Source organism: Alligator mississippiensis, chromosome 2 (assembly GCF_030867095.1).
Source record: "Alligator mississippiensis isolate rAllMis1 chromosome 2, rAllMis1, whole genome shotgun sequence".
Taxonomy (NCBI): domain Eukaryota; kingdom Metazoa; phylum Chordata; order Crocodylia; family Alligatoridae; genus Alligator; species Alligator mississippiensis.
In genome coordinates this window covers 190,743,394-190,769,409 of record NC_081825.1, presented here as the reverse complement: position 1 = coordinate 190,769,409, position 26,016 = coordinate 190,743,394, and the positions used below count along the sequence as shown (strand labels likewise).

At 42.2% G+C, this 26,016-nt stretch overlaps 1 protein-coding gene across 11 annotated transcripts in view; it reads right to left on the bottom strand.

The window, feature by feature from the left end:
* Positions 1–26,016, bottom strand: part of PTPN5 (protein tyrosine phosphatase non-receptor type 5) — a 147,351-nt gene that overhangs the window by 7,573 nt on the left and 113,762 nt on the right. For all 11 annotated transcript variants that reach the window (XM_059722604.1, XM_019477155.2, XM_019477156.2 and 8 more), the window contains 5 exons: positions 20,008–20,087; positions 18,734–18,871; positions 12,478–12,588; positions 6,525–6,685; positions 608–721 (listed from right to left, as the gene is read on the bottom strand). In XM_059722604.1, coding sequence (XP_059578587.1) covers positions 608–721; positions 6,525–6,685; positions 12,478–12,588; positions 18,734–18,871; positions 20,008–20,087 — 604 coding nt within the window. The remainder of the gene's footprint in view (positions 1–607; positions 722–6,524; positions 6,686–12,477; positions 12,589–18,733; positions 18,872–20,007; positions 20,088–26,016) is intronic.

The window sequence follows — 26,016 nt, the reverse complement described above, 5'->3', positions numbered from 1 at the left end:
TATTCACCTGGGTGTATAAATGACATTCCCCCTGTACATAACCCGAGCAGCTTCCATAGTCAGACCCTTTCACCACTGCTTACAAGGCCAACCAGAATAGGACTTTTTTCTTTACTTCTTCTGTTTCACCTCATGGTTGCAAGCACATCTTTGATTCTGAGACTAGTTTCTGTAGGGGTAATACCTTGTGGTTGGCAGCAGGACTCCCAGCCTTACTCCTTTGGTTAGAACAGTAGGACCAGATCCTCAAAGGGTATAAATCAGTTGTAGCTTCATGAAAATCAATGCAGCTATCCAAATTTATGCCAGCTGAGGATGTGGACCAGTTGTGACTTGCTGAAGCATTCTTTCCCTGTTGGGATTTTAGGGGACAACAGATTAATATCAGAACACAGGCCGGAGTTGTTTTTTAATGGGAGTTTGTCTCTTAAGTCACTTGGACTCTGAACTTTATTTCAAAGCAACAAGTATGTTCTGTGGGAGACAAAAAATTCTACTCACTGGCCTGCATTTGTTTTTCTTTCCAATTCTCATTTCTTTTCCTCTTAAATATGTGGAATGCATATATTCACATATTTTATTTTGGAAAGGAAGAGAATTCCCTTACCTGTCTAGTCGTAACTGGCAGGTTGTTCGCAGTATGTCAACTATGCCCTCATTCTTCAACTCTTTACAACAAATGCTGGTGGCAATGAAGCAGCCTGTCCTTCCAATCCCTGCACTGAAGAGGTGGAAAACAGGGAAAGTGGGGGCAAACAACCCAAAAAGAGAAAAGCATTAGAACTTCATGTGTTATGTACATAATGTGTGGTCAAATGCACCCCCTCCCTTTGCCCCTCCACACCCTTCTGGAAGCATGTGGCCATGTGTGTGCGCCTATTTCAAGGTATATATATTGCTAATATTCCACATGTGTGAAAAAATATTAACAAGTAGTAGCCCCCAAAAGCATTACTTGGCAACAAAGGCATTTTAAGCATGGTTATTCAGAGAAAAAAATATCATCTTGTGCGGCTGTATCATGCAACAACACAGAGGTTCAGGGTTTGAACCCCAAGCACAGACCATAATGTTGCAAGGGAGATGAGGCGAGGAAAGGAATACTTTGCAGTGTACACCACTCGTCATTCCATTGCTCAGACTGGTTGGGAAGCAGCACCCACAAATTCAAACTGGAGGGAGTGGCAGACTGCCCCCGTGGCAAGGGTCTTTTATTAAATGGGATGGATGTGCTCTTGTCTCCCCAACAGCAGAATGCCTATTCTCAGAGAGGCAGAGACTGAAGTAATTCTGAACCACACTCTTTGCCTTGTCACCTCACAGTTGGTTACTCCATTGCTGATGGGGCCAAACAAGTACAGAAACTGGGTGTCTCATGGTGAAACAGGGATGGTTTTCCTACTGAAAGATTACACAACCGAGTGGGAATACATCTCAGTGGACAGGACAGGCAACATGCCTGTATATCTTTCCATTGGGAGAATCTTATAACAGGGAACCACATAGAAAGGAGAGACTATATTTACATAGTCAGATGTGCGCAACCTTACCTAAAAAGCACATTGCTGATCAAACACATGAAGGCAAAGTATCTTGCATTTAATAAATGCTACTGTTATATTATCTAGCTCTCATTTTAAAGCAACCGCTATTTCCTTGGGTATCAGAATGGAAAATACTAAGAGATGATGAGAAAGTAAAGGCTAGTTTCTAACACAGGTTCTAGGCCTGCCTAGGGAGAGCCCTTTTACATAGTTGCATGGCTACACAAGCCTTGGACACATGGACCCTGCATGCCAACTGCTCTGTAATTGAGCAATAGCCACCGAGCAAGTGGTTGAGGTTGGACAATATGAATAAGACCACCAAGAAAGGACCATGTCCTGTGGCAATGAGTAGCAGAACTGCTTAGAGATATCTTCTTTTCTTCCCTGGGAGGCTCCTAAACTGTTGTAGATGCATGTGCCACACACAGGGTTTGCAAAACTGAAATTGTGCCTTCAAAAAGACCAGGCACAAAAGAGATGAATAACAGGTTTCTCCCATTCCCAGTGAGGACAGTGCTTCATAATGTGTGTAATGGACAGGCAGAGCAAATCAGCCTGTAATCATGAACACATTTTTTTTCAAAAGACATTCATTAGCACTGAGATGAGGCAGGCAGTACAGAGTACAATGCCAAAGAGACCTTAAGAGGACCCTCTGGCCTTTGTCAGGCCTCTGATGGCAGTGTACCACTTAAATAATAGAAGCAACAAATAACTTTTATTTCTCAGGCAAAATTTAGTTTGAAAGATATCCCCCTTGTGCAGTTCTCTGAGAGCTTCTCTGAACAATTTTCATTCATGCATGTTGTGATAAACATTGCTTAAATAATTATGGTGAACAGCAATATGGCAAGTCTGATGCCATTTGCAAAGTCATTCAGATCAGAAATCTTATAACTCTCTGGAGTTGTGCAAGATTCAACAAATTAGAGATTTTTTTCTCATTCTTTAACAATGAAAAAGTATTTTTCTTTTCAGCTGCTTCAGTCATTGGTTAAAAAACAGAGTTGATGTTGTGCTGTTAAAGTGGCAATAAGAAGCTGTGAACTCTTCTTACCACCTTAATGAAGAATCAGCTGCAAAGCTGACAACACTCCTGCATGTTAAATAATTAAATAAGCAGCCTCAAGAATAATTACCTTACACAATTGCCAGAGAACTTCCCTCTGTTTAAGCACTGTTAAAGTCATAAGAAAAAAACAGCAACAAATGTATAGAAAACAATGGGGCTTACACGTGGTTGCTGTTAGCAAAATTCTAGTGAGATTTCCTTCACTGGCACAGATGGGCTTATGACCACATCAGCAACATTTTCATGCAGAAATTCCTATTCATGCTCACAACAACTGTATTGTAATGGCTTTAAGCTGTGGTAAGAAGAATTCAAAGAGGAAGCATGGTTTTGCTCATAAGGCACTGGACTGGGGCTATGGAGAGCAAGGTTTAATACTTGGTGCTGCCATTAATACCTGTGAAAAGCCTTAGCTGAATCACTTAGATCCAGGCTCCATTTGGGTCCTTAGGTCTAAATGGAAATCAATGGTGCACAGGTACCTAGGTACTTTTAAAAATCTAGCTATTTTCTCTACCTACCTCACTTTCCAACCTTTTGCTCCTATTTTGTATCCCATTTCCCATTATTTTGCCTATTGCATTTGTTTAGATTATAAATGATTCAGGCCAAGGATTACCTCATACTCTGTGTACCAAGAGCCAGGTACTCAGTCCCCATGGTTTGTGCATATCTCTATGGTAATAATGCAGATAGCTAACAATAAAACAGAGATCTTCCATAATGCTGGACATCCAGAGTTCTAGAATGTTTTACAAAGGAAGGTAAGTAGCATCATAATTTTACAGACAGGAAAACTGATAAAGAAGGGTGAAGTGATTTGTCTGTGGTCAGACTGAAAGCTAGTGGCAGAGAGAAGAACAGAGTCCAGATCTCCTGTGGCCAGTGACTTATTTATAAGACCAAATTGGAAAAGACAACCTACCTTCAACATGAAGCTGACTTTAGAGAACCCTTGAAAGGTAGGAACATTAAAAAGAAAAGAAAAGAAAAGAAAAGAAAAGAAAAGAAAAGAAAAACTGTGCTATACTGTATTTAAGAGGGCTGAACCTACTAGCAGGTTTATGCTCTAATGCAGGGCCAAATCCTGCAAGGTGCTTCATCTTACTCCAAAGCCAGTGAAAATGTGGTTATCAGCATATCACAGGGCCTGGCTGATGGTTTGCAAGTGCCCAATATATGTAATATACTACATACACTCCACATTTTTTATACAAAGGAATAAATAAGGACATTTGAGAGTGCTCTGGCCCCTAGCCATCATCCTCAAGAGTGTCTCAGACAGTAATAGCAATTTCAAAATAAAACCATTTTGTGTGGGAGGAGAACTCTGATGGTGCCATCACCAAACACCCCCATCATTTACAACCATGCAGAGAAGTGGTGCGGTCCTGTAAGTGATCGTTGTACACAAAATGGGCTTATTTTGAAATTGCCATTTCTTTTTTGAAACATCCTCATAAAATGCTTCAAAAGCCTGTCACTTCTTTCAATCAAGTACCTAATACTTTATTATAAATATCTAAGAAAAACCCCCAAAGACCTATACTTCTACATATTAGATAGCGAGACAGAGCTGTAGGAAAAAACAAGCTTCCAAATCAAAATAGAAGGCTTATCAGTGGCTGGGTTCAATACTGTCTGTAAAAGAGTTTCTCATAGACTCACAGATTTTAAGGGCCAGAAACCCTTACTATCGTTATCATTAATCATTTTTCTAGCTCTTTTATGAACACTCTCATCATCCCTCTATCATCATCCTTTTTGAAGAGAGGACACCAACACTGGACACCACAATCCCAGCATAGACTCACCAATGCTGTATGCAGAAGTAACGCCACCTTCCTATTCCTACTTGACATTCCCCTGTTTATGCAGTCAAAGATCATGTTCACTCCTTTTGGCTATAGCAACACACCTGAAGCTCATGTTCAGTTCCTTATCTGCCATGACCTCTTAGCCCTTTTCAGAGTCACTGGTTTCCAGGTTACAGTCTTCCATCTTAAAAGTGTGACCTACATTCTTTGTTCCCAGATGTATGACCCTACATTTGGCTATGTTAAAATGCATGTTATTTAAATGAATTCACCTTACCAAGCAATCTAGGTCAATCTGGAAAATTTAACGGAACCCATCGTTGTTTAATTCACCAACTTTTTATCATCTGAAAACTTTTACTAGCAATGATTTTATATTTTCTTCCAGATGACTGATAAATTTAACAATGGATAACAATTCCCATTTACGATTAACTGAAGTCCATCAGTTAATCAGCTTTTAATTCAGCAACTATGGGGAGTGCTTTAATTATGCACTGTGTTTACCTGAATTAAGGACTAACCAATCAGACTAATACAAATTCCTTGCAGAAGTTTATTATGGTATATCAGAATAGTAACCTTTAACAATCAACTTGCGATTCTATCAAAATGCTTTGTTTGTTTCCATCAGACCATATGATTGACAACAACTATGCACCTATCCTTTTAACTGATGACTGCACCTCATATCTCATATCTGTCTTTCCATAATATTACCTGAGATGGATGCTAGGTTGACTGACTTAGAGTTTTCCAGGCCATCTTATTTATATTTTATATGTATTGGTACAGCATTAGCTGTTTTTAGTCCTCTGGAACTGTTAATCTCAACATTACCAGTTTAAGAAAGTGCGTGGGCCAATTTGTTAAAAAAGTATATTTTGGGGAAAAAACTATCCAGCTGATTTAAAAATGTTTAATTTTAAGCAGTTGCTGTTTAAGAGCCTCCTTGGTTATTGGTGGAACAGAAAGTTATTTCATCATTACAGTAAGCTTCTTTCTAAAGCACATGTCATTCTGCTTCTCTCTGAAGCACAGTAAAAGTATTTAATTATTGATGATTTTATCATCTTTGTTTGCTGCTGAACTCACAACATTTTGAGGACCCTGTTTGTTCCTAACATTGTCCTTAACCCATTGGCCATAGATTTTTCAAGGATACTTTGGTTTCACTTATCAATTGTCTGTATAGTCTAAACACTGATTTGTACTCATTGCTATCAGATTCCCCATTGTTTTGCTTTTTATGCCTTTTTATTATGGTATCACAGTCTTCAGGAATTCTTTTTAACCAAAGAAGCCTTCTTTCACGAGTGCACAACTGTGGGTTTTGGGAGAGTCTAATGCATCAGTTATATATTTATGCTGAAATACTTCTTTCCATTCAGTTGTGTTCATGATGGTAATCAGCTTTTGGGAAACTAGCATCTTTGAAGCCCTGAGTGTCTACCAGTATGTGTGGCTATATTGTGGTTGCATTTAGACAATTTTGGGTATGTCTGCATAGTAAGCATACCTTGCCAGACAGCAGTGCTGTCAAGCATGCTGCACTGCTCCAGGTAGGCTGCTTCCTAGACACAAAAGCAATGTAGCTGTGTCCTTGTAGTACTTTAGTCAACCTATTTCGTACTGCTGAGAGACAGGGTCATTCACCTCATCCCCATCCTAATCAGCCTATCTGTAGTGCCACACAGATGCAGCTTCATGGCATGGCAAATATACCATGTAGACATGTCTCATCCTTGTTCAGTTTGGTGATCAGTTCATCCTTATCTACCAGAATAAGATTAAGCACGAGAACTATGACAAATTAACTGCAGTACTTTCTGTACTGGAAAATTACCCTCATCTCTATTATTATTATTATTATTATTTTTAGAAAATCCAAGGATACATTTATCAGTGATTGCATAACACCTCCAGCTCATGTCCTCCTAGACTGACTTCCCTCATGATAATGTGATTTTTCTTTACAGACATTATAGATAGATTTTTAAGGAGTGGCTGGTGTGGCTTTTATCTTAGTGTCCTCATAACACTGTTGGTGAAAGAGCTTCATGGAAATCTAATATAACATTAACTTACCTGCAGTGGACAATGACTGGAACATTCTTTTGTTCTGCATGCTGCATGGCCTCTTCCACTTCCTGCACCAGCTGTAACAGGGCAGGAGCTTGATCTGGTGTCTTTTGGTCTGGCCAGGATGTGTACCAGTAGTGTTTCAGGGTTCTTACTTCTTCATCCTTCTGTGACCCAGTTATATAGAAAATTAATGCTAAAGATGTAAACATTTTCCAAGATTTTTGCTTAACAACAAATGATAATGAACCTCTGGCTTCCTCTGCCTCTTTGGGGACAGCATAAGCAAGTCAGTGCTGAAGGAAAACAAGCATCTGCTCGACCAAATCCATGGAACACAGACTTTCTGATGTTCAGAACTGATACTGCACACGAGCAAACTGGTAAACACCACAAATCAGCAAAAACACCACCAAAACAACTGTGTTCTTTTTTTGTGTTCTCTTCCCCATCTCTTTTTACTTAGTGCTAAAAGCTGTGTGAAAAGCAGCCAAAGTCAGATTGTTTTCTTCCTGGCATATTCATTCAGGGAGGCTAGAGCTTTGTTTGTGACATAATGACTTTTATAATGGATCTGAAAGACAAAGAGCCATATATTTTTTTTCTCTCTCTCCCTGACAGGCAGGCAGATACCTATTTCTTCCTGGTGGATGTATTATATCCTATCAATAATGACTTATAAATGATAGATCCACTCAGCAGGCAATTTAGGGACATAGAGGGATGCGCTACTTGTGCCTCTAGTTGCAGCCCTGCATTCATTGTGAGGAACAAGTCCTAGTTTCCTCAGGGTCCCTGAATCACTATGAAAGCAGTAAGCATGCTTCCAGTTTGGAGAAGTACTTATTAGGTCTGTATACATAGGTATTTGGGTACCCAAAATGACACACCTTGTGCCTGTTCTATGAAGATGCTGAGTGCTGCTATGGGCCCTCCGTGTTTTGCCTCAGCATTGTAGCCATTACTTGGAACAGAAGATGTTGGGTTAAATAATTCTTGTCAAGGGGTAAAAGGTATCTAACTTTCAGCTTCCCTAGGCTTTCTTTAAACATATGACTGCATTTTAGGCTGGGTGGAGGTAGGGAGGAGGCAGAATGAGGAGCAATTTTGGCTTTTAACTAAAAACTAGAGGTAGCATTTTCGTAAGTGCCGATATGATGCAAGTCACAAGGACTTTCAATAAAACCTAGGCTCCTTTGTGCCTAAGCCCCAGGTCCTCAAAAGGTATTTGGACATTTATCTCACGCTGAAAACACTGTGAGTGTCTTGAGGACCTGGCCCAAAGTCTCTTTTGAAAATGAGACCTTAAGAGCCTAAGAGGTTGTCTACACCAGCCACAGCCACAGTCACAGCCACAAAGTGCTATGAAAATGAACTAGCTCAGTTACTGGTAGCAGGAAGCCACAGAAACACAGAGATGCTGCATGAGCTAGTTCACCCTGCTGAGAAGGTATCCTGAGAACAATGATAAACCATCCTCAGCTGCTGTTGCTGACAAATGTACACCAGCCTTTGGAGTGCAGTTGATGGATTACATCATATTTCTAATCCATTTAGATGCTTAAACATCCCATCTCTGAATACGGAAGACTGTCCATAGTACTGGAGAATCCAATGTAATTACTGGCTTCTGTGGCTTTCATTACCATGTCATTGATTGCAAATGTAGTAGAGAGTGGAAGGCATCATTGCTACATTATGACAAAAGAATAGTTTCAGGCAATGGCATCTCATTAAACGAAACCTTTATTTCCATTCTGCCCGGTGAGAACTAATTGATTATCAACTTCATTGAAACCTGAGGTAGTGCTTAATTGAATAACCAATGGGGATATGACCTTAAAGTTAATAGCCAGTGGAAAGAGGAGTTTGTGTGGAAAAGGAACTATGTACTTGACATGAAATGTCAACAGAGGCCTCAGTGTCATTTGTCACAGGATAATGCTCAAATTTCTTGGCTGTGATTAAAGTGTTCTTTGAAAAGAATAAATTTAAATATTTTTCTATTGCTCTCTCCATTTCTATCTGAAATCTGCTGCTCTCTTGCTCCCTTCTTCTGTTTGGTGCTGGCTGAGGTTATCAGACAATAACATGTGAGACCTATCCAATAAGTGCTTTAAATTTGGCCTTTTCTTGTGGGATCCTGTGTAACCATAGACACAGTAGACCCTATGTTTATCCCTACAACAGATGCACAGCTGAGGCTGAACTCTGCTGCCCTTATTTAGTCACTTTAACAGAAGAAGCATTGAGGAGGGACTGAAAGATTTGTAATACAGCTCACTTGCATGGCAGAAATAGGTTACATCCTTGGAGGTTTTCAAAACCTGGCTAGACAAAGCTTTGGCTGGGATGATCTAGTTGGGGATGGTCTTGCTTTGAGCAGGGGGTTGAACTAGATCAACCTCGTTTGTACCAGAACCCATCTGTAAACATTGATGGCCAGTCCTAACCCAATGTCCCTCACTCCCAGCCCGCTGACTCCCACCCCCTGGCCCCAGCCCCCAATGTGTGGGATAGGGGGTGTCTGTGGAGCACAGGCACAAGGGAAAAGCCATGGTTTCCCATGTTTTTCTTCTTTAAAGGAGAATCTATTTTTTAAGTTTGTTGATTCCTTTTTAAAGTTTGTTCATGACCCTTTCATATATATTCTTGTGGCCCATGGGTTGAGAAATGCTGGACTAGATGACCTCCTGAGGTCCCTTCCAACCCTAATGTTTTATGATTCTAAGAAGAAAAAATTGTCCAGTGGGGATAACTGTTAATACTACATGTAGCATGGTATTGTGGTCATTTGAAGAACTTAATTTGCATCTAGGTTTATATTTGTAGGAATAAGCAAAAGAAGAATTGTCTCCTCTTCCTTCTTCTCTTTGTTGTAGCTATCTGTTGTCTACAGCCTTACACTTAGACTGTAAACTCTTCAGGGCTGTCTCTGTTATCATTTTATGCAGTGTCTAGTACAAAAGGGCCTGACCTGGATGCACTACAGCCATATTAATACTAATGAGGTCTCACCAGTACAGCTGGTCAGAAAATGGAGAGAGCTATCAACTTCCTGTGGAAAATATCAATGAAAGTCTTCCCAACCCTACCCCCACCAAATTCTTTTTAATCAATATTTTTTATTTTGTCTGTTCATCAAAATAAGAAAGAGAAAAAGGTTTTAGTCAAAATTTGATTTTTGAATAAAAGATATAAAAGTCGTTCATATTAAAACACGTTGTATTTAATCACATTTTTGATTAACCTTGTGGATGTTGTACTCTGACAGGGATTTTGGATCCTATTGAGAAAATATTATTGATCCAGTATAACTAAAATAGCTCAGACTGTAAGACAAGAAGACTGAAGTGGAGTTAGGCTGGATATTATTCTTGCTGCTGTTTTGCACTGTCTGGGATAGGCTGTATTTAAGACTGTTGCAAATCTGTTACATACTTGGAAATAATCTTTCCTTCCCACTTATCTGGGAGTCTGATGTTAGCCTCATCTTCTGTGCCAAATGTATGACTGACAGGCTTTTCAGGCTCTAAATCCAAACATGGGATTTCAAAGGCTGGCTTTCTGCCTGCTAGCATAAGGTTGATGAGACTTGAAACTGTATGCATGAAAGGAAGCTTGTTCTCAGCAGAGGAAGTAATACTGCTGGAGCTGGTAGAAGTAAGTTCTGTAAAGGTCATGTATATAAGACTGTTCCTATTCAGTAGGTAGTTTGAGACTCTAGCACCTAGTGATGAAAAATGAGCTATAAAAAGGCAATGGTACTTTAGAGCAAGTAGTAATACAATAGTTAGTATAAGGAAACAAGCCTGTATTTGAGTATGTATGCATGCATCCACAGGTTACTTTAGCTAGTATGAGTTGGGAAAGCTAAGTGTTTTAATTCAGTTAGTTGGAAGGATTCTGTACTCAGAAAAAAAGTTAACATTTTTGGGGAAATTCTCAGCAGAAGTTATCAGCAATTTAGTCTGATTATTGTAGAATGTTTTCTTTAAGTGGATTCTGTGCCAGTTTATCTAAATTCAAATAATTAGGATGATATGTATCAGCCATAGTGAATAGAGGTGGAATTACTGGATCAACAACCAGTAATTAGATTCATAGATGCATTAGGGAGAGGAACTAGAGATAACTCAGAGGCCAGAGGTATATAGAACAAATGATCTAGGTAAGACAATTTCATCCAGTCCTCTTTGGTGCAGTCAAACATAGTCAAACTTCAAATTTCTCCTAGGCCATCATGTGCCCTTTTCACTGAGCTTTTCATTGCCAAGAGAGTGGGGAGGAGTGTGATCTGTGGACCATTTACTATAGTTCACCAGTGGTCCAGGATCAGAGTTTGGGAATCACTGATGTAGGGGATAGGACCAGGGTCCAAAAGACTTGCATCCAAATTCTCAACTTTACAACATTCTCAGTGGTCCAAAAGGCACTTCAGGGGCGCTTACACCAATGATATTTTAACGTGATCAGGCCCCTGAAAGCACTCCATAGCTGTGATTTAATACATGTGCACCTGGAGAGTGCTTTTAAAATGACCGCTTGCACAAAAAATTAACCCTGGTAAAATGAAGTATTAGATTCATAGATTCACAGTGTTAGATTAAAGTTCTTTAAAGCAGCGCACCTTAGGGAACTTGTGCTCCCTTCAGGGTTAATTTTTGTGTGTGGAGGCAGGGCTGGGCTGGTGCTCTTGCCTACAGGAACAGGGGCTCTCAACAAGGGAGGGGAAGAGGAGAGGGAGTAGCTAGCGCAGAGCTGCCAGCTGCTTTTGAATGGCTAGAGCTAGGGAGGGAGCAGGGTGGAACGAAGCCCCCTTGCCTCACAGCCCCCCCACCCCAGCTACTCCTCGGATGCTGCTGGAGTGCCCCCACCTGCTGGCCAGGGCCAATGCAGGCAGGATCCAGCTACCCCCACCCTGACCCAACAGGCAAACTGCTGAGTTAGGGGTGGGTCCTAACTCATGGCACTTTATGTAATGTGCCATGAGTTAGAGTAGGGCCCTGAACATCTGTAGACACCCTACCTGTCTATACAATGTTTTCTGCCAACAATTTCTCAAGTACAACAGCATCTAAGCTATTTATTAACCTTAATAAAAAAAACCCTATACACATACTTTAAACTATTCTCTGATTAACAGCTTCTTGGGATGCCTGTACAATCTAGGACATGCAAAATCCACATACAGCTAAATCCTGATTCAGTGTATGAAGGTATCCTTATCTTACACAAGCGAAGGATCTGATCCACATTGCACCATGCTGCCTTTGTTCTATTCGGCATCATCCCTAGGTTTATCACATTACACTAATACTGATGTTGTACTATGGACTTATGAAGGATGGTTTGAAGTAGGCAAGAAGCTATCCCTGAACTACCATGCCACCCTAAAATGACCAGTCCCCTTAGAAGACACTCACACAGAGTGACTCACTTGGTTTCTCCAGTGAATGAAAATGAAAGGTCCTATTACAAATGGCCTGGAAGTCTTCAAACTGCACATACTCAGTCTAAATCCCTGACTGCCTATACCAAGGTTGGCAATTTATGGCTTATAAGCCAGATCCGGCCTGGGGAACCAATGAATCTAACCCATGGAGGTACAGCCTCAATAGCACTCAGCAGTGGGAGGTTTCAGCTGCAAATGTTCTCCTTATGCCTTTGCAGAGACAAGTGGCACTGGCTGCTGGGTCCTAGTACCTGCCCATCTGCCCACCTCTAACCCATGGTAAGTCATTCTGGCCCACAGCTGGAAAAGACTGCCTACCCCTGGCCTGTAGTACTAGAGTGTTGACTCATTTGTGAACTGGGCAGGGGCACAGTGACTACCATAATGTAAAGTTGTATGTGTTCAGCAGCATACAGCAGGTAGGGTCTATACTCAGCTCCCTTTGAACAGTCCTGTTTTAGATTGAAATTCTCTGTTATTGTAAAGGCATTTGAATGGTCTTACCTTTAGGGTAATGAGTCTTAATCGGTAATCATCTGCTTGTATGACATGGTTAACTGTGATTTCTATTCCTTCATAGGTGACCTGATCTTCTGGCCAGTATTCAGTACACTTCTGTGCAAAACATAAAATAAATGCATTTAAGCAGATGGTGCAGGAGGTTTTCTTTACTATTCTGAAATTGGTGAAGTGATTGTTTCCATACTGAGATGTAACACAACTTTTCAGTTCGAAGACAGGGGCTACATTTTAAGGTTCTGGTCTTTTCATTCAAACCACTTTTGGTGTTCAATAAAAATTATTAAATGCACTAAAAAAATAAATGCATACAGTACCGCATTAAATGTGCAAATCCTGGCTTGTGTTTGTGTAATGTGATGTAACTGCTCATTTTGAAGATTCATTTGGAATGCCAGTTGGAAATGTGGCTGCATCCTGTGCATGCATAGTAAGCTTATTGTTATTATAATGATTAATAGTTATTAATGTTCTGCACTTTGATTATTAATATGTCTGTGCTGTGAATAAATTGTTATGGAAATATACAATACAACTTTTCTGTTTATAAAAAGAGCTGTTGCTCCCTGAATTTAAAATTGTAATCTGCATGCCTTTTTGCACAAAAGGACATTGCTGGAGATGCCTTTGGAGTATAGTTTATGCATGAAAATCCATTTTGAAATTTAAAAAAAAGGATATCAAAGCTTAGGAATTGAAAGAAAGCAACAGAGGAAAGTGTTTTCAAAATACCACCTGTAAATCAGTTTAACCACAGTTGTTTCTTCAGAGCAATTCATAATGTTCAAAAAAATCTATAAACTATAATGCACATTTGGGGTAAAATGTGGATTTTTTCCCACAGCCCTCAGCAAGCAGTAACAGAGAGCAGCACATTTCTGGGGTTGGGGGCATGGTACTGGGAAAGATTGGGTCTTTCACATGCAGTTTCTTCCTGCTTAGTGTATCTGAGGAATACAGGAACTCTGTACCACCCAGAAGCATAGCAGAGACTGTGATGTTTATCAACCTTCCCTAGAAACTGGTGTGGATTAGATGGGACCAGATAATTGTTTTCTCCCTAGCTCTCTGAAAATGGCTCCCCTGGGGTAAAAGAGTGAAAGCAGCAAGGCTACTATTGTGGGAAGTCTTTACAAGGCTATATAAAGAAGGCAGTAGAGGCTGCTTGCAAAAAACCTCCCCTCTCTGTACCTCTGCAAAGACCATCCCAGTTTTGCCTTTTATCTTTACGGAAAAAGTTTTAAAAAATTCAAAGCATAAGAAAGAGCAACAACCAAACAGTGTTACTGGACCTCTTTTCTGTTGGTGTAAATAGGTGCTGTTCCTTCCTTGGAACCGCCCAATCACCACCAGTACAGAATTTGACCCATTGTCTCAATGTAAAATTATTTACACAGATAGCATTTTTCCCCCCTCTCCTCCTCCAAAATTGCAGAATCCATTGTAAAAATTGTCAAATGCGCTAGCAGCTATCAATAGCACAGACACTGTACTGCTGAAATGAGTGGAGTAAGGCTGCCCACACATTTCTATGGGCTGTCTGTCAGTTAAGATTGGATGAGACACAGGTACTGAGATACTGAGCTGTTCATCCTCACATTAGCAAAGTCATTGCCTACAGTAGGAACACAAAACCTCTTTTACTAGCATCATGGCAGAACAAAGGTTTCAGTTCTGAATCTAAACACCTTTGAGGCCTAGCGTTCTTAGCTTAACATGCAGGAAAAAACGGGAATATAGGAAGATGTTAGGATGAAAGATCCTACCCTATATTTAGGGCTGAGATTTATGGTACTATTTAATTGTTGACACAAAAGGTATCAGGAAAGATACATCTCTGTTAAGATGTATAGGCTGCAGCATGCAAGCTCCACGACTGTGGTAGTAGAAGCATTGCAGTGCAGTGTTTTTTGAGGCTGACTTGACAGGGTAGAGTCTGTCAGTGATGGCAAACAGGAAACATTGATGCAAAGTTTATTTTGCATCCTTGTGTGACATTCCAGCTCTAAAAACAACAGTGAGTAAGCTATATAGCAGAAAGACAGTCCAGGACATTATCTCCTCTTTGGCTTTTCTCCCTCCTCAGGTCTCCATGAGTGAAATTTTCAAAACAGCCATATGCTTGAGGAATCCAAATCTCTCTTTCAATGAAGTTTACATTTTTATTTGCCTTGTCTATGTTCTGGGCTGAGCCCTCAATTCCCAATAAGAAGCACAACCATAACAACATAAGAAATGCTATACTGACCAGTGGTCCATCTAGCTCACTAGCTTACAACTGACAGTGGCAGCAGTGGACACTTTAAACTGGATATATCTAGAGTGATCTATTCCCTGTCATACCTCCATGGCAGCTACCACCATTGGTTTAGAAATGCCAAAGGTTTCATTCATGGCTGTTCTGTTGAATAGCTGCTAATGGATCTATCATCCATGAATTTATCTTGTCCATGAATCTTGTTCCTTTTTGAATCTAGATCTACTATTGGCATCTACCACTTCCTGTGGGAATGAATTCTTCAAGTTAACTATGCACTGCAGAAAAAAGTACTTTCTCTTGTTAGATTTAGACTTGTGTCATGCTAATTTCAGTGGGTGCCTTCTACTTCTAGTAACCTGGGACTTGGTGTATTAACAGTTCCCTACTCACTTTATCCACAACCTTTACGATTTTATAGACCTCTATCATATCCCCACTCAGTCTGCTCCTTTCCCAACTAAAGAGTTGTAGCCTTTTCAGTCTCTCCTGGCATGGCTGCTGCTCCATACCCCTGCTCATCTTGGTTGCCCTTCTCTGTACTTTTTCAAACTTTACTACCTCCTTTTTGAGATGTGCCCCACTTACTTGCTCCTGCTTGTGCAGGTCAGATCCCAAAAGGAGATGGTGTAGCTGCCCTAGAGGGGCCCTGATGCACATCGAGAAGCATATCTGAAATTCAAGCCTGAGAGCAGGATTAGGCTGCATTTTCAGGGCTTCTAATAAGGTGTCTACATTGCTTCATTTCTGAGATGGGGTATGCAGAGTGGGTGAACTAGTGTGGGAGGGCCATGCTTCTTGGTGGTGTTTACAGACTTAGCACAGAAGCAAGACAAACAAGCTCTTAAGTCACTTTTGGGAAGAGATTAGAGGTCTAAATCATTTTTGCCTTGCCATGCTGTGATATATAAATAGCTGTAAAAATCTAGTGCCAAGTCATTTTTGAAAATAGGACATAGACCCCGTAAGTCATTTGGACATTTCTGAAAATTTTAGTCTAGATTTATTTCTGTCCTCAGGTTGGTCACTTTTACAAATTCTGGTCCCTCTACAATTCACATGGCAACTTTTCTGGGAATTCTGTGGAATGAAGTAATGATATTGGCCTCAGGACCCCAAAATAGCTGTCATGCAAACTGTGGAAACATGGGACTCTGTGGACAGAACTGTGCTGGGTGGATTGGTAAAAGTAATGTGCATAACCACTGTGGCGGGCCAGTAGGGGGTGGTCCTGTGTTGAGCCGTCCATCTCACTGCACCCAACCCCTAAACCACGCTTTGGGTGCTTCCCCTGGGGCACCTATGTCTGGCCAACCCCCTTCCTGGAGCACACCTGCAAGCCTGGGGTAACTGCTGCCACCACCTGGTCTCTGGTCTCAGGGCTCTGTGTAGCCTGGGAGGTCCTTACAGACCTTGGGGGTGCTTAGCCCCACCATGGTATCTTGGGTTGCTTCTGTTAGCCTAAAGCATTCAAAAGTAGCCTCCTCTACTGGAGAACATTAAAAAGCCATGCTCACCTTAGCTAGCCTGTCCAGTTTACCTGATGCCAAATTCAAAACTTGTTTGTTCAAGGGTTTTCAGTAACTCAACTTCCTTCCCCAAAATTATGCCTTCCAGACAGTCTGTGGGATCCCAGCCCTGACACCATGTGTCAGGCCAGTAGGGGGTGCTCCTGCGCTGAGCCACGCATCTCACTGCGCTCGACCCCTAAACCACGCTTTGGGTGCCTCCCTTGGGGCACCTATGTCTGGCCAACCTCCTTCCTGGACCACAACAGCAAACCTGGGGTTACTGCTGCCACCATGTATGGCAAGCCAATAGGGGGCACTCCTGTGCTCAGCCACTCACCTCACTGTGCCCGACCAAAAGCCCACTTCAGGTGTCTCCTCTGGAGCACCTACATCTGGCTGACCCCCTTCCTGGAGCACACCCGCAAGACTGGGGCAATCTCTGCCACCACCCAGGCTCTGGTCTCAGGGCTCTGAGCAGCCCAGAGCCCTAACAAAGACCCAGGCCCAGATGATGGCAGCAGTTATACCAGGCTTGCAGGTGTGCTCCAGAAAGGGAGTTGGCCAGACATAGGCGCTCCAGGAGAGGCACCCAGACCATGGCTTAGGGGTCGGCACAGTAAGACAGGCAACTCAGTGCAGGAGCACCCCCTACTGGCCCACCACAACCACAATCCATTCATTCTAATTAGGGCTGTCAACTAATCGCAATTAATGTGAGCAGTTAACGCATTAATTGGTTCTTGCATTAATTTTTTTAACACATTAATTGTGCATGTGGTTTTGGAGCCTGTGCCTGGGCTCTGCTCCATGCCTCCAGGCTGCCCAGTGGTGGCAGCACAGAGGACCACGGGGCAGCCCAGGTGCAGGCTCCAGGTGGCTGCAGCAGGAGTGGGGGGCGTGCACACAGACACAAACGCACATGAACACCTGCAACCTGCATGCGGCCAGGAATGCATCCTGGTAGTGTGCAGAGCACTGCCACCTTGGTAAGTCTGTGGAGTGGGAGGGAGAGGGGGCAGATCAAAGCCCCCACAGTAAGGGAGAGAGAGGGGCAGGGGCATGGACTGGGGTGAATGGGGTCCTGAGGCTGGGGTGGGTCTTAAGACAGAGCTGCAGGTGGCTCATCCAGGGGCATTGGGGGGGGGGGGGCGTTGCGTGGTTCCCCGCCACTGCATGCAGCCCTGGAGGAGGCATAGGGGACACTTATCCTCTGGATTTGTGTGTGGGGTGGAGGCAGGCTGCCTGCTGGGGCTGGGGCTCTGTGCCCTGCTGCCTTTGTCCAAGAAGCCACATGCTGGCCACGCCACATCCCCTGCCTGCCCAGTGGCAGGAGGGACAACATGGCATCGTGCAGCTCCCGGGGCAAAGGCAGCAGGGTGCAGAGCCCCAGTCTACAGGTGGAAGCCTGCCACCACCCCGCACACAAATCCAGGAGGCATGTGCCCCCTATGCCTCCCCCACGGGTGCACACAACAGTGGGGACCTGCTCCCTCTCCCCACACGCCCCTGGGCGAGCTGTCTGCAGCTCTGTCCCATGACCCACTCCAGTTCTGGGACCCCATTCACCCCAGCCTCTGCCCCACTCCCTTCCTCACTGTGAGGGCCTCAATCTGCCCTCACTACACTCCTTTCCTCTCCCCCCCCACCCCTCCCCCTCCACAGACTTACCTGCTGGGCGGTGTCTATGTTTGTGTCTATGTGTGTGTGTGTGTGTGTGTATGTGTGTCTGTGTGTGTGTCTGTCCCTCACTCCAAAGCCACAGCCCCCCCAGCCTTGCTGCTACCCCTCACTCCTGACCCACAGTACCCCACATCCTGCCAGGGCATGCGGGGACCCCCCTCTCTGGGCTCCAACCCCTCCCACACACTCACAGCCCCCCACACCTTCACAAATTTTCCCCCCACCCCCACCATGCAAAGTACCTGCATAATTTTGCGTTTTTAGCTGTGCGATTAAAATCATGATTAATTGCGACTAATTTTTTAATCACGCAAGCAACTAATCACAATCAAATTTTTAAATTGTTTTACAGCCCTAATTTTAATCAGATCCAATTCTAGCAGATGGTGATTAAAAAAAAAAAGTTTGATACATCTTCATTGATTCCCATTTTCTAGGAGCACTTCCTAAAGGCATCAAACAACAGGGACAGTCCTTCTTATCTAAATCACTTCTAGTTGCTGCCTCTCAATAACCAGGATGTCTGATGATTCAGACCCAGCTTCCTGGAGGGAAGGATACAGGAGAAATAATGAAATACAGATATTTAAATAGAAAAATCAATAGGGCTTGAATCCGGTAGTGTCCTGTTTTTTGAAAACTTAAGAAGCGACTTCAAAGAGCAATCACAGGGCACTGTAGCTTTGGCAACTCAGTCAACTTTTACTAAGTTGTTTCCAGGGACCTGGCATTAGTGCTGGAAATGGAGGCTACCATGTAGGATAGAGACTCAGTTTACATGTAAGTTCATTACCTCATTCATCTCTTCTATATTGGTAATCATGACAATGATAGGAGAACACTCTTGCCACACCATTCTCCAGAAATCACTGACAGTATTAACTATGGGTCCCTGAGTGGCAATATATACTTTTTCCTCTCCTCCGTAGCCCTGCCAACAAAGCAACAATAAACCAGTATCAGAGTTATGTGTGCCAAGGCCTTAATAATCCAGTCTTTTCCCAAGGACAGCTACCATTGGCTACAATGGGATTATTACTTGTGTATCAAGATTATTACTTGTGTATTTATCAATCCACAAGTTACTGTGCTGGTTCTCCTTCTCTCATTCTTTTACATACACACACACACATGCACGCACGCACGCACGCACGCAAGCCAAAAGGTTTGATTTCAGGATGTACAAGCTGCTGGCATTACTATAGCAATGGAAACAACTCATGCTATGATAGTCTTTTAGTTACCCCAGGTGAAATCCTGAAGGCATTATTCTGGCATAATGCCAATTCACCTCCTCTCTCTAGCTGGTAAGAGTTCTGCTTGGTTCAGGCCAGTGCAACAGACAACTCCATGTAAATTAAAAAAAAATGGAGGAACCACGTTTCTGTTTGGTCTGAACCTTTACAACTGTGCTCTGAGGGCACATCTACATGTGTGCCTTAATGTGCATTAGCCTATTTTAATGTGCATTAAAATGTTACTAAAAAGTCATGCTATTTAGTTAATGTGCATTAAGATAAGCTCATGAGAATTTTCCCAGTACCTCACAAAGAAGGGCACCTATACACGAGCACGGAGGCTGTTCCAACACACTGGAATTCCGGGGCATCGGAGCCGACTCAATTAATCGAGTCTGCTGGAGTGTGGCAATTGCCACACTCCAGCAGCCTTCTGCATCTCATGTATCAGCATCCCTGCACTTAAAAATGTCAGCAGAGGTGCTTGAATTAAAGCTTGTTGAACAAGCTTTAGTTCAAGCGCCCACCACTGCCGTTTTTATGTGCGGGAACACTGATACAGGAGATGCAGCAGAATTTTAATTAAAGCACGCCCCCACCCATGTAAACATGCCTGGAGGTACTAGATTTAACACATTAATTAAATGTGCATTAACGCACATGTAGACAGGCCCTGAGATCCTGTTAGTAATATAAAAAAAAACAAAAACAGAGAGAAAAAGCCATCGAACCCAAAACAGGTTTTAAAGGACAAGAGATATTGTGAATGTTCTGATGCTAGTAGTGGCTAACGATATTATACCGACATAGCAAGTTGCTGAATTCTTACCCTGATGTAGTTAGCATTGATGTAAGAGCTAAGAGGATCATCTTGATCAGTTGAGGTAAGGCACACTCTGCTGTGAGGATCTGAAAAGTATAAGGAATTGGTTAATAATTATTAGTGAAGATGACCTGAGAGTATTTTTGAGTCTTGGGTAATACAGCTAGTCACCCAAACACTTCATTTGTAGGTACAGCAAATATCAGTGATGTTCAAAGGTGGATATTGGGAAGCCATACTGCCACTGATGGAAAGAAAAGGTTGGGCTCATTCAATCATCCTCTGAACCTGCATAATTGCCCCTGACAGAGATAATGTGACTTGAGGATTCCAAAAATTACCATGGTTGTTTCCCCACTTCCAATAAGGCATTAGTTACTGCAATCTAATAACTTCAATCTAAATAATAATATAAAAAAAATACTGAGAATACCTTAGGAATCACTGATAACATTTTTCACAAGCAGTTCCCTTTTCAAATTGTACCAGCTGAGCCCTGAGTTGTGCTATCAACAGAAACAATACAGTTCAAGAAACAAAATGAGAAATGTATTGAGCCCAGAGCAGACAGCATAAGTTTGGTGGCTAAGCAGTGCTGCTTCCCCTCCTAGAATTTGGTTAGGAGGCATCAATATGCCTTCCATTCATATTCCTCACAGGTCCTGTCCAACTTCTGTGGAAACCAATGGGAGCTTTTCCATAAGAGTTGGATCAGCCATATATGCATCCATTTTCATGGGTAGCACACAGAGGTCATCACAAGTAAAGTAGGGATATTTAGCTTTGGTAAAGTAGGGATAATCTGGAAAGAATTTCCTTCCTGCATGATTTTGGAAGATTAATCTGAAGTTAGGGGACACCCCCCCCCCCACTCCCACCCATAAGTTTTCACGAACCCAAGTTTACTTCATGATGCTGTGAAAGGACAAGCAGAAAGGTGAAACCACCTTGCTATAGCCCTGGAAGTTTGAATACAAGCCCTCTTCTGGACTCATGTCAAAGGCTGCTCCTAGATGATGCAGCTGCAAATGGGTAACTGGTCATATCAGCTAGCTGGGTAGTCAAAGTCAGACAACATAATTTTAGTCATATTACTCCCTTGTGTGGCTAAAGAAAAATTGTTAAGCTGGGGTGGTCTGCTGACTTGACTGATTAGAAAAAATATACTTCAGTTTACCCAGAAGTTAAAGACAAATTTACATTTATCTTGCATGGAAAATTATTTTTACACTTCACAAAAATGTTAAGAGCTGAACATGTAGCAATTCCTATTGCCAATATCCACTATTGTTCTCTGTATAGTTCTATATAATCAAATTCTGTTCTAAGTCACACAGGAATAATTTTTATTCTTAATTATTAACTTGTATTTTTATATTTCATGTCACTGGGCTTCTGACCCAGTTAAAATCAGGGACCCACAGTGCTAGAAGCAATTATTTCATAGAATCTGCAGTCCCAAAACACTGGGACAAAAACTGCCTTGAAATACAGGGAAATTGCACCCGTATAGCTGAGAGTGCAACTTGTCATTTTATCTCTTTTTCACATTTGTTGGAATGATTTTGTTTTGGAGCACAAGAAAAAAAATCTAAATTACTGCCCAATTAATTCTATTAGTTTAATCTACTGGAAGCTGCTGTTTGGAATTACCTTGTTCAAAAGTATATACATACACTCTTCATGGGTGGGGGAACCTAGAGGAATTAAATCAAAAAGCATAAGACAGCTCTTTCAAAGTGGAGCAGAGAGAAACATTTATCTCAGGGGTGTCAAAGATATAGCCCACGCACCAGATCCGGCCTGCAGAGCTGTATCATCTGGCCTGCAGTGCTGCCTGCTGTATACAGTATATGCTGGCCCTGTGTACTGTATGAGGCATGCAGAGCCTGTGGTGTGGGCTGCACAAGGCATGGGGCCAGTCCGGGGTGTGCACTGGATGTGGTACCTGCACTGGACCAGCCCTACCTGCTGGATCTGGGTCAGCATACCCCAAACAGGGCTGGACTTGTGCCAGATTCAGCCTTCAGGGCTGGTCTGGTGTGGGCATCACAGGCAGTGAGCATGCCAGAGTGCCCAAGTGTGCTGCATGCTGTGCTGGGCTAAAGCCAGTGCGTGAACAGAGCTAATGCATGCAGGTTGGACCCATAGACTGACTATGTGCCAGATCTCATGTGTAGGGTTGTCTGGTGTGGCTGCCACATGCAATACATGCCTGATGGACTCTGTGTGCTGTGTGTAGTGTGTGCCTGGACTGGCCCTATTTGCTGACTGCCGTGTGCAAAGCCAGGGCATGCTGCATATGGTACAAGGGACTACAGTGGGCACATGCATTTCAAGCAACATGGGCATCCAGTCCAGAGTGTGTGTTGCATGTGGTGCTTACAGCAGAACAGCTTTGTAGGCTGGACCCAGCACACGGGGCTGGTCTGAAGGCCCGATCCAGCCTCAGACTGACCCTGTATCCCTCATCCAACTGGCCAGATGAGTTTAACACTCTTGCTGTAGGTCATAACACAGACTGAAGACAAAATAATGTAATATGGAGCCCTTGTTTTGTGGATGACTAAACAGGGTATATGATTAGATTTATCCAATGCTGCCAGATCTCCTGATTTGCTATGATTTTTGTGATATTTGGTGTTTTATTCTAGAAGCCTCAGTTGCCAGAATCTCATGATTTCTCAGCTTTTATTGAAAAATAAAAATAACGTTTCTGGCCCTGATAGTTGCAATGAACAACTGACTAAGGGATTCCTTGAGAATCCAGAAATGGAAGAACAATAAAGCAAGCTTGAAATTACTATTTTTAATACCCCAATGATTTTAAAGGCAATTTCATGATTTTTTTTGGAGGACAACTTGTGAGTTCTGAATACCCCAAAGTAGCAATTCTGTATGAGCCTGTATGTCAGCTTGTGCCAACTGACATGGCACTGTTCAAATCAATGAATCTATGATCATTTATTCCAGCTGAATGACCTGTGGGTCATTCATTTTTCTTTATGTTTCTCAATCTCAGGTCCTCATAGGGCCCAAACTTACCCTGGTATCTGAGCACTTCATGGTCTTAAGTATATTTATGTTCATAATACCCTTGTGAAATAAAGTAGTGTTACTAATTCCATTTTACACATATGGCCCCTTGTTACACATTACATATATTAAACAATTAACTGGTTAATCTTGCAATACATTTAGATGCAAAGTAAGGCACCCTCTACACAGGTGTTGTGTAATTATCTGGTTAATTACACAATTAACGGAGACCAACTACACATGCAAAGTACCTATCACACCATTAAAAGGCCCAACCAGCTATAAAGTTAGACCTCAAAAATGAGGTCTAACTTTATAGCTGGTTGCTATCCAGGACAGTAGCATATTCAGCATTTGTAGGAGCTTTTTACTTGCTGGTTCAGGGGAAATGCAGGGTGGGCAATCTTGGGCTCCCCCTTGTAGACAATAAGGTGTGATAGGATCCGATGCTGGATCCCACAGTCACACCTGCCATGCATGTGGCATAGCAACTGTATGGATTACACATCAGATCCTATCATGCCTTTACCTGAATGTCTAGAGGACTGGCCACAAGTGCAAAATAGTTATCACACAATTACCTGGTTAATCACACAATAAATTTATAGAATCATAGGGTGTTTATGAACCTGCTCCAGGAATGGGGGGCAGTACTCCAATTAAAGCACCTGGAGAGCCACTCTAATTAAAGTACCTGGAGCATCATGTGTATCAGCATCGCTGCGCTAAGAAATGGCGGTGGGGGCACTTTAACTAAAGCTCATCGAATGAGTTTTAGTTAAAGCACCCCCACCACCATTTTTCAGTGTGGGGACGCTGATACACATGATGCTGGAGTCTGCTGGAGCGTGGTAATTACCGTGCTCCAAAAGACTTGATTAATTGAGTCGGCTTCGATATGCTGTAATTACAGTGCGTTGGAGCAGCCTTGCTGCATGTATATAGGCGCCCATAGAAAATTAGGGTTGGAAGGGTCCTCAGGAGGTCATCTAGTCCCTCCCCCTGCTCAAAGCAGGACCATGTGCAACTATATCATCCTGACAGGGCTTTTTCTATCTGGATTTTAAAAAACCTCTAAAGATGGAGATTCTATAAACTGTCTGGGTAGCCTCTTCCAGTGCTTTACTACCTTCCTTGTGAGAAAGGTTTTCTTAATATCTAACCTAAACTTCTTTTGCTGCAGCTTAGTGAATCATAGAAAATCAGGGTTCAAAGGGTCTTCAGGAGGCTATATAGTCCAACCCCGTAACCAAACAGGACCATCCTAAATTAGATCATCCCAGGCAAGGCTTTGTCTAGCCAGGTCTTAAAAATCTCCAAGGACAGAGTCCACAACCTCTCTGGGTAACCTCTTCTAGTGTTTTACTACCCTCCTAGTAAAAAAGTTTTTTTCCAAATATCTAACATAAACTTCCCTTGCTTCAACTTGAACAATCTAGCTCCATCCTCTTTGGAACCCCACTTCAGGTAGTTGAAGACTGCTATTAAATCTCCTCTTAGTCATCTCTTCTCCAGACTAAACAAGCCTAGTTCCCTCAGCCACTATCCCTCACTCATGTGCCCTAGCCCCCGAACCATTTTTGTTCCACTCCACTGGATTCTCTCCAATTTGTCCATATCCTTTCTGTAGTGTAGGGCCCAAAACTGGACATAGTACTCCAGATGTGGCTTCACCAGTGCTGAATACAGGGAAGAATCACTTCCTTCAGTCTGCTGGCAATGCTCCTACTTATTCAGTCTAGTGTTGTTAGCTGTCTTGGCAACAAGGGCACACTGTTGGCTCATATCCATCTTATTGTCTTTTGTAACCCTCAGGTCCTTTTCTGCAGAGTTGCTGCTTAGCCAGTCAGTCCCCAGCCTGTACTGGTGCATGGGATTGTTCTGTCTCTAGTGAGGGACTTTGCATTTCTCCTTATTAAACCTCATGAGATGTTACAGTCATTTGTTTTTATTTATGCTAATTTAATGACTATAATAATTAAATGATTACTTTAGCAAACTATTTTAATACCGTTAGCTTTGTTTGTTTTTATCATTGTACTACATAGGAGCCCTAGTAAACAGTGACCTCAGTGGGGCTTTTTCCTAAGGAAGGACTGCATAAAATTGAGGCAGGACTTTTTAGGCTTTATAAACTTCACCTCTAACCTTATATTTTGGTTATAAATTAAGGGCTTAGGTAGACATACATGTTACATTACTTTATAAACTCAGGTAAAGTTAAAGCTATATTATTCTATTAGGGTAGATACAGTTATATTGGTAGAGTTTGTTCCTTTGGTAAAAAGCTATGTTAATATAAGCACCTCTGTCATCCACATGATGATTGTACCAGTACAACTATTTTTGTAAAAATGTAAAAAGGGCCTGTAACTGAAACAGCTGTATCACAACAAAACCAGTGTGTAGACCAGGCCTAGGCTAACAGTGCTCCTGTTAGTCATGTTCCACAAAAAAGCCAATGTTATAACTTCTCTATGAAGTTATATTTTTCTGTGAAATTTCATAGGACCCTTCCATAAGGAAGAAGGTTCAGACTGTCTGTGCAACTTGCAAACTCAACAGCTTGTGAAACATCCAGATTAATCAGATTAATTTGGAACTTCTTCAAACACAAAACACCCCTCCCCCTCCACCAACAAAGACCCCTCAAAACCATCTCTACCATCACCACTAACAAAACTGGGAATCTGCAAAAGAAATTACTACAAAAGAAATATATATTAGCTGAATTAGACCTGATTATCATGTCTCTCACTAAGTACAATTAACTCTAGGGTTGGAAGTAACTGATCATTATGTTAAGTGCCTGCTTACCTTTCAGTGATAACTGCCTCAAAAACTTCTGGAGAATACAGCTGGTTAGAAAATTGTAGATATTCAAAAAATAGGGCAACGTGGTTTGCTTTCATTGTTGCTTTCATTATCAAAAGCCTGCTGCTCCCTGGTATAAGCTGAATGTCATATTTGATTGCC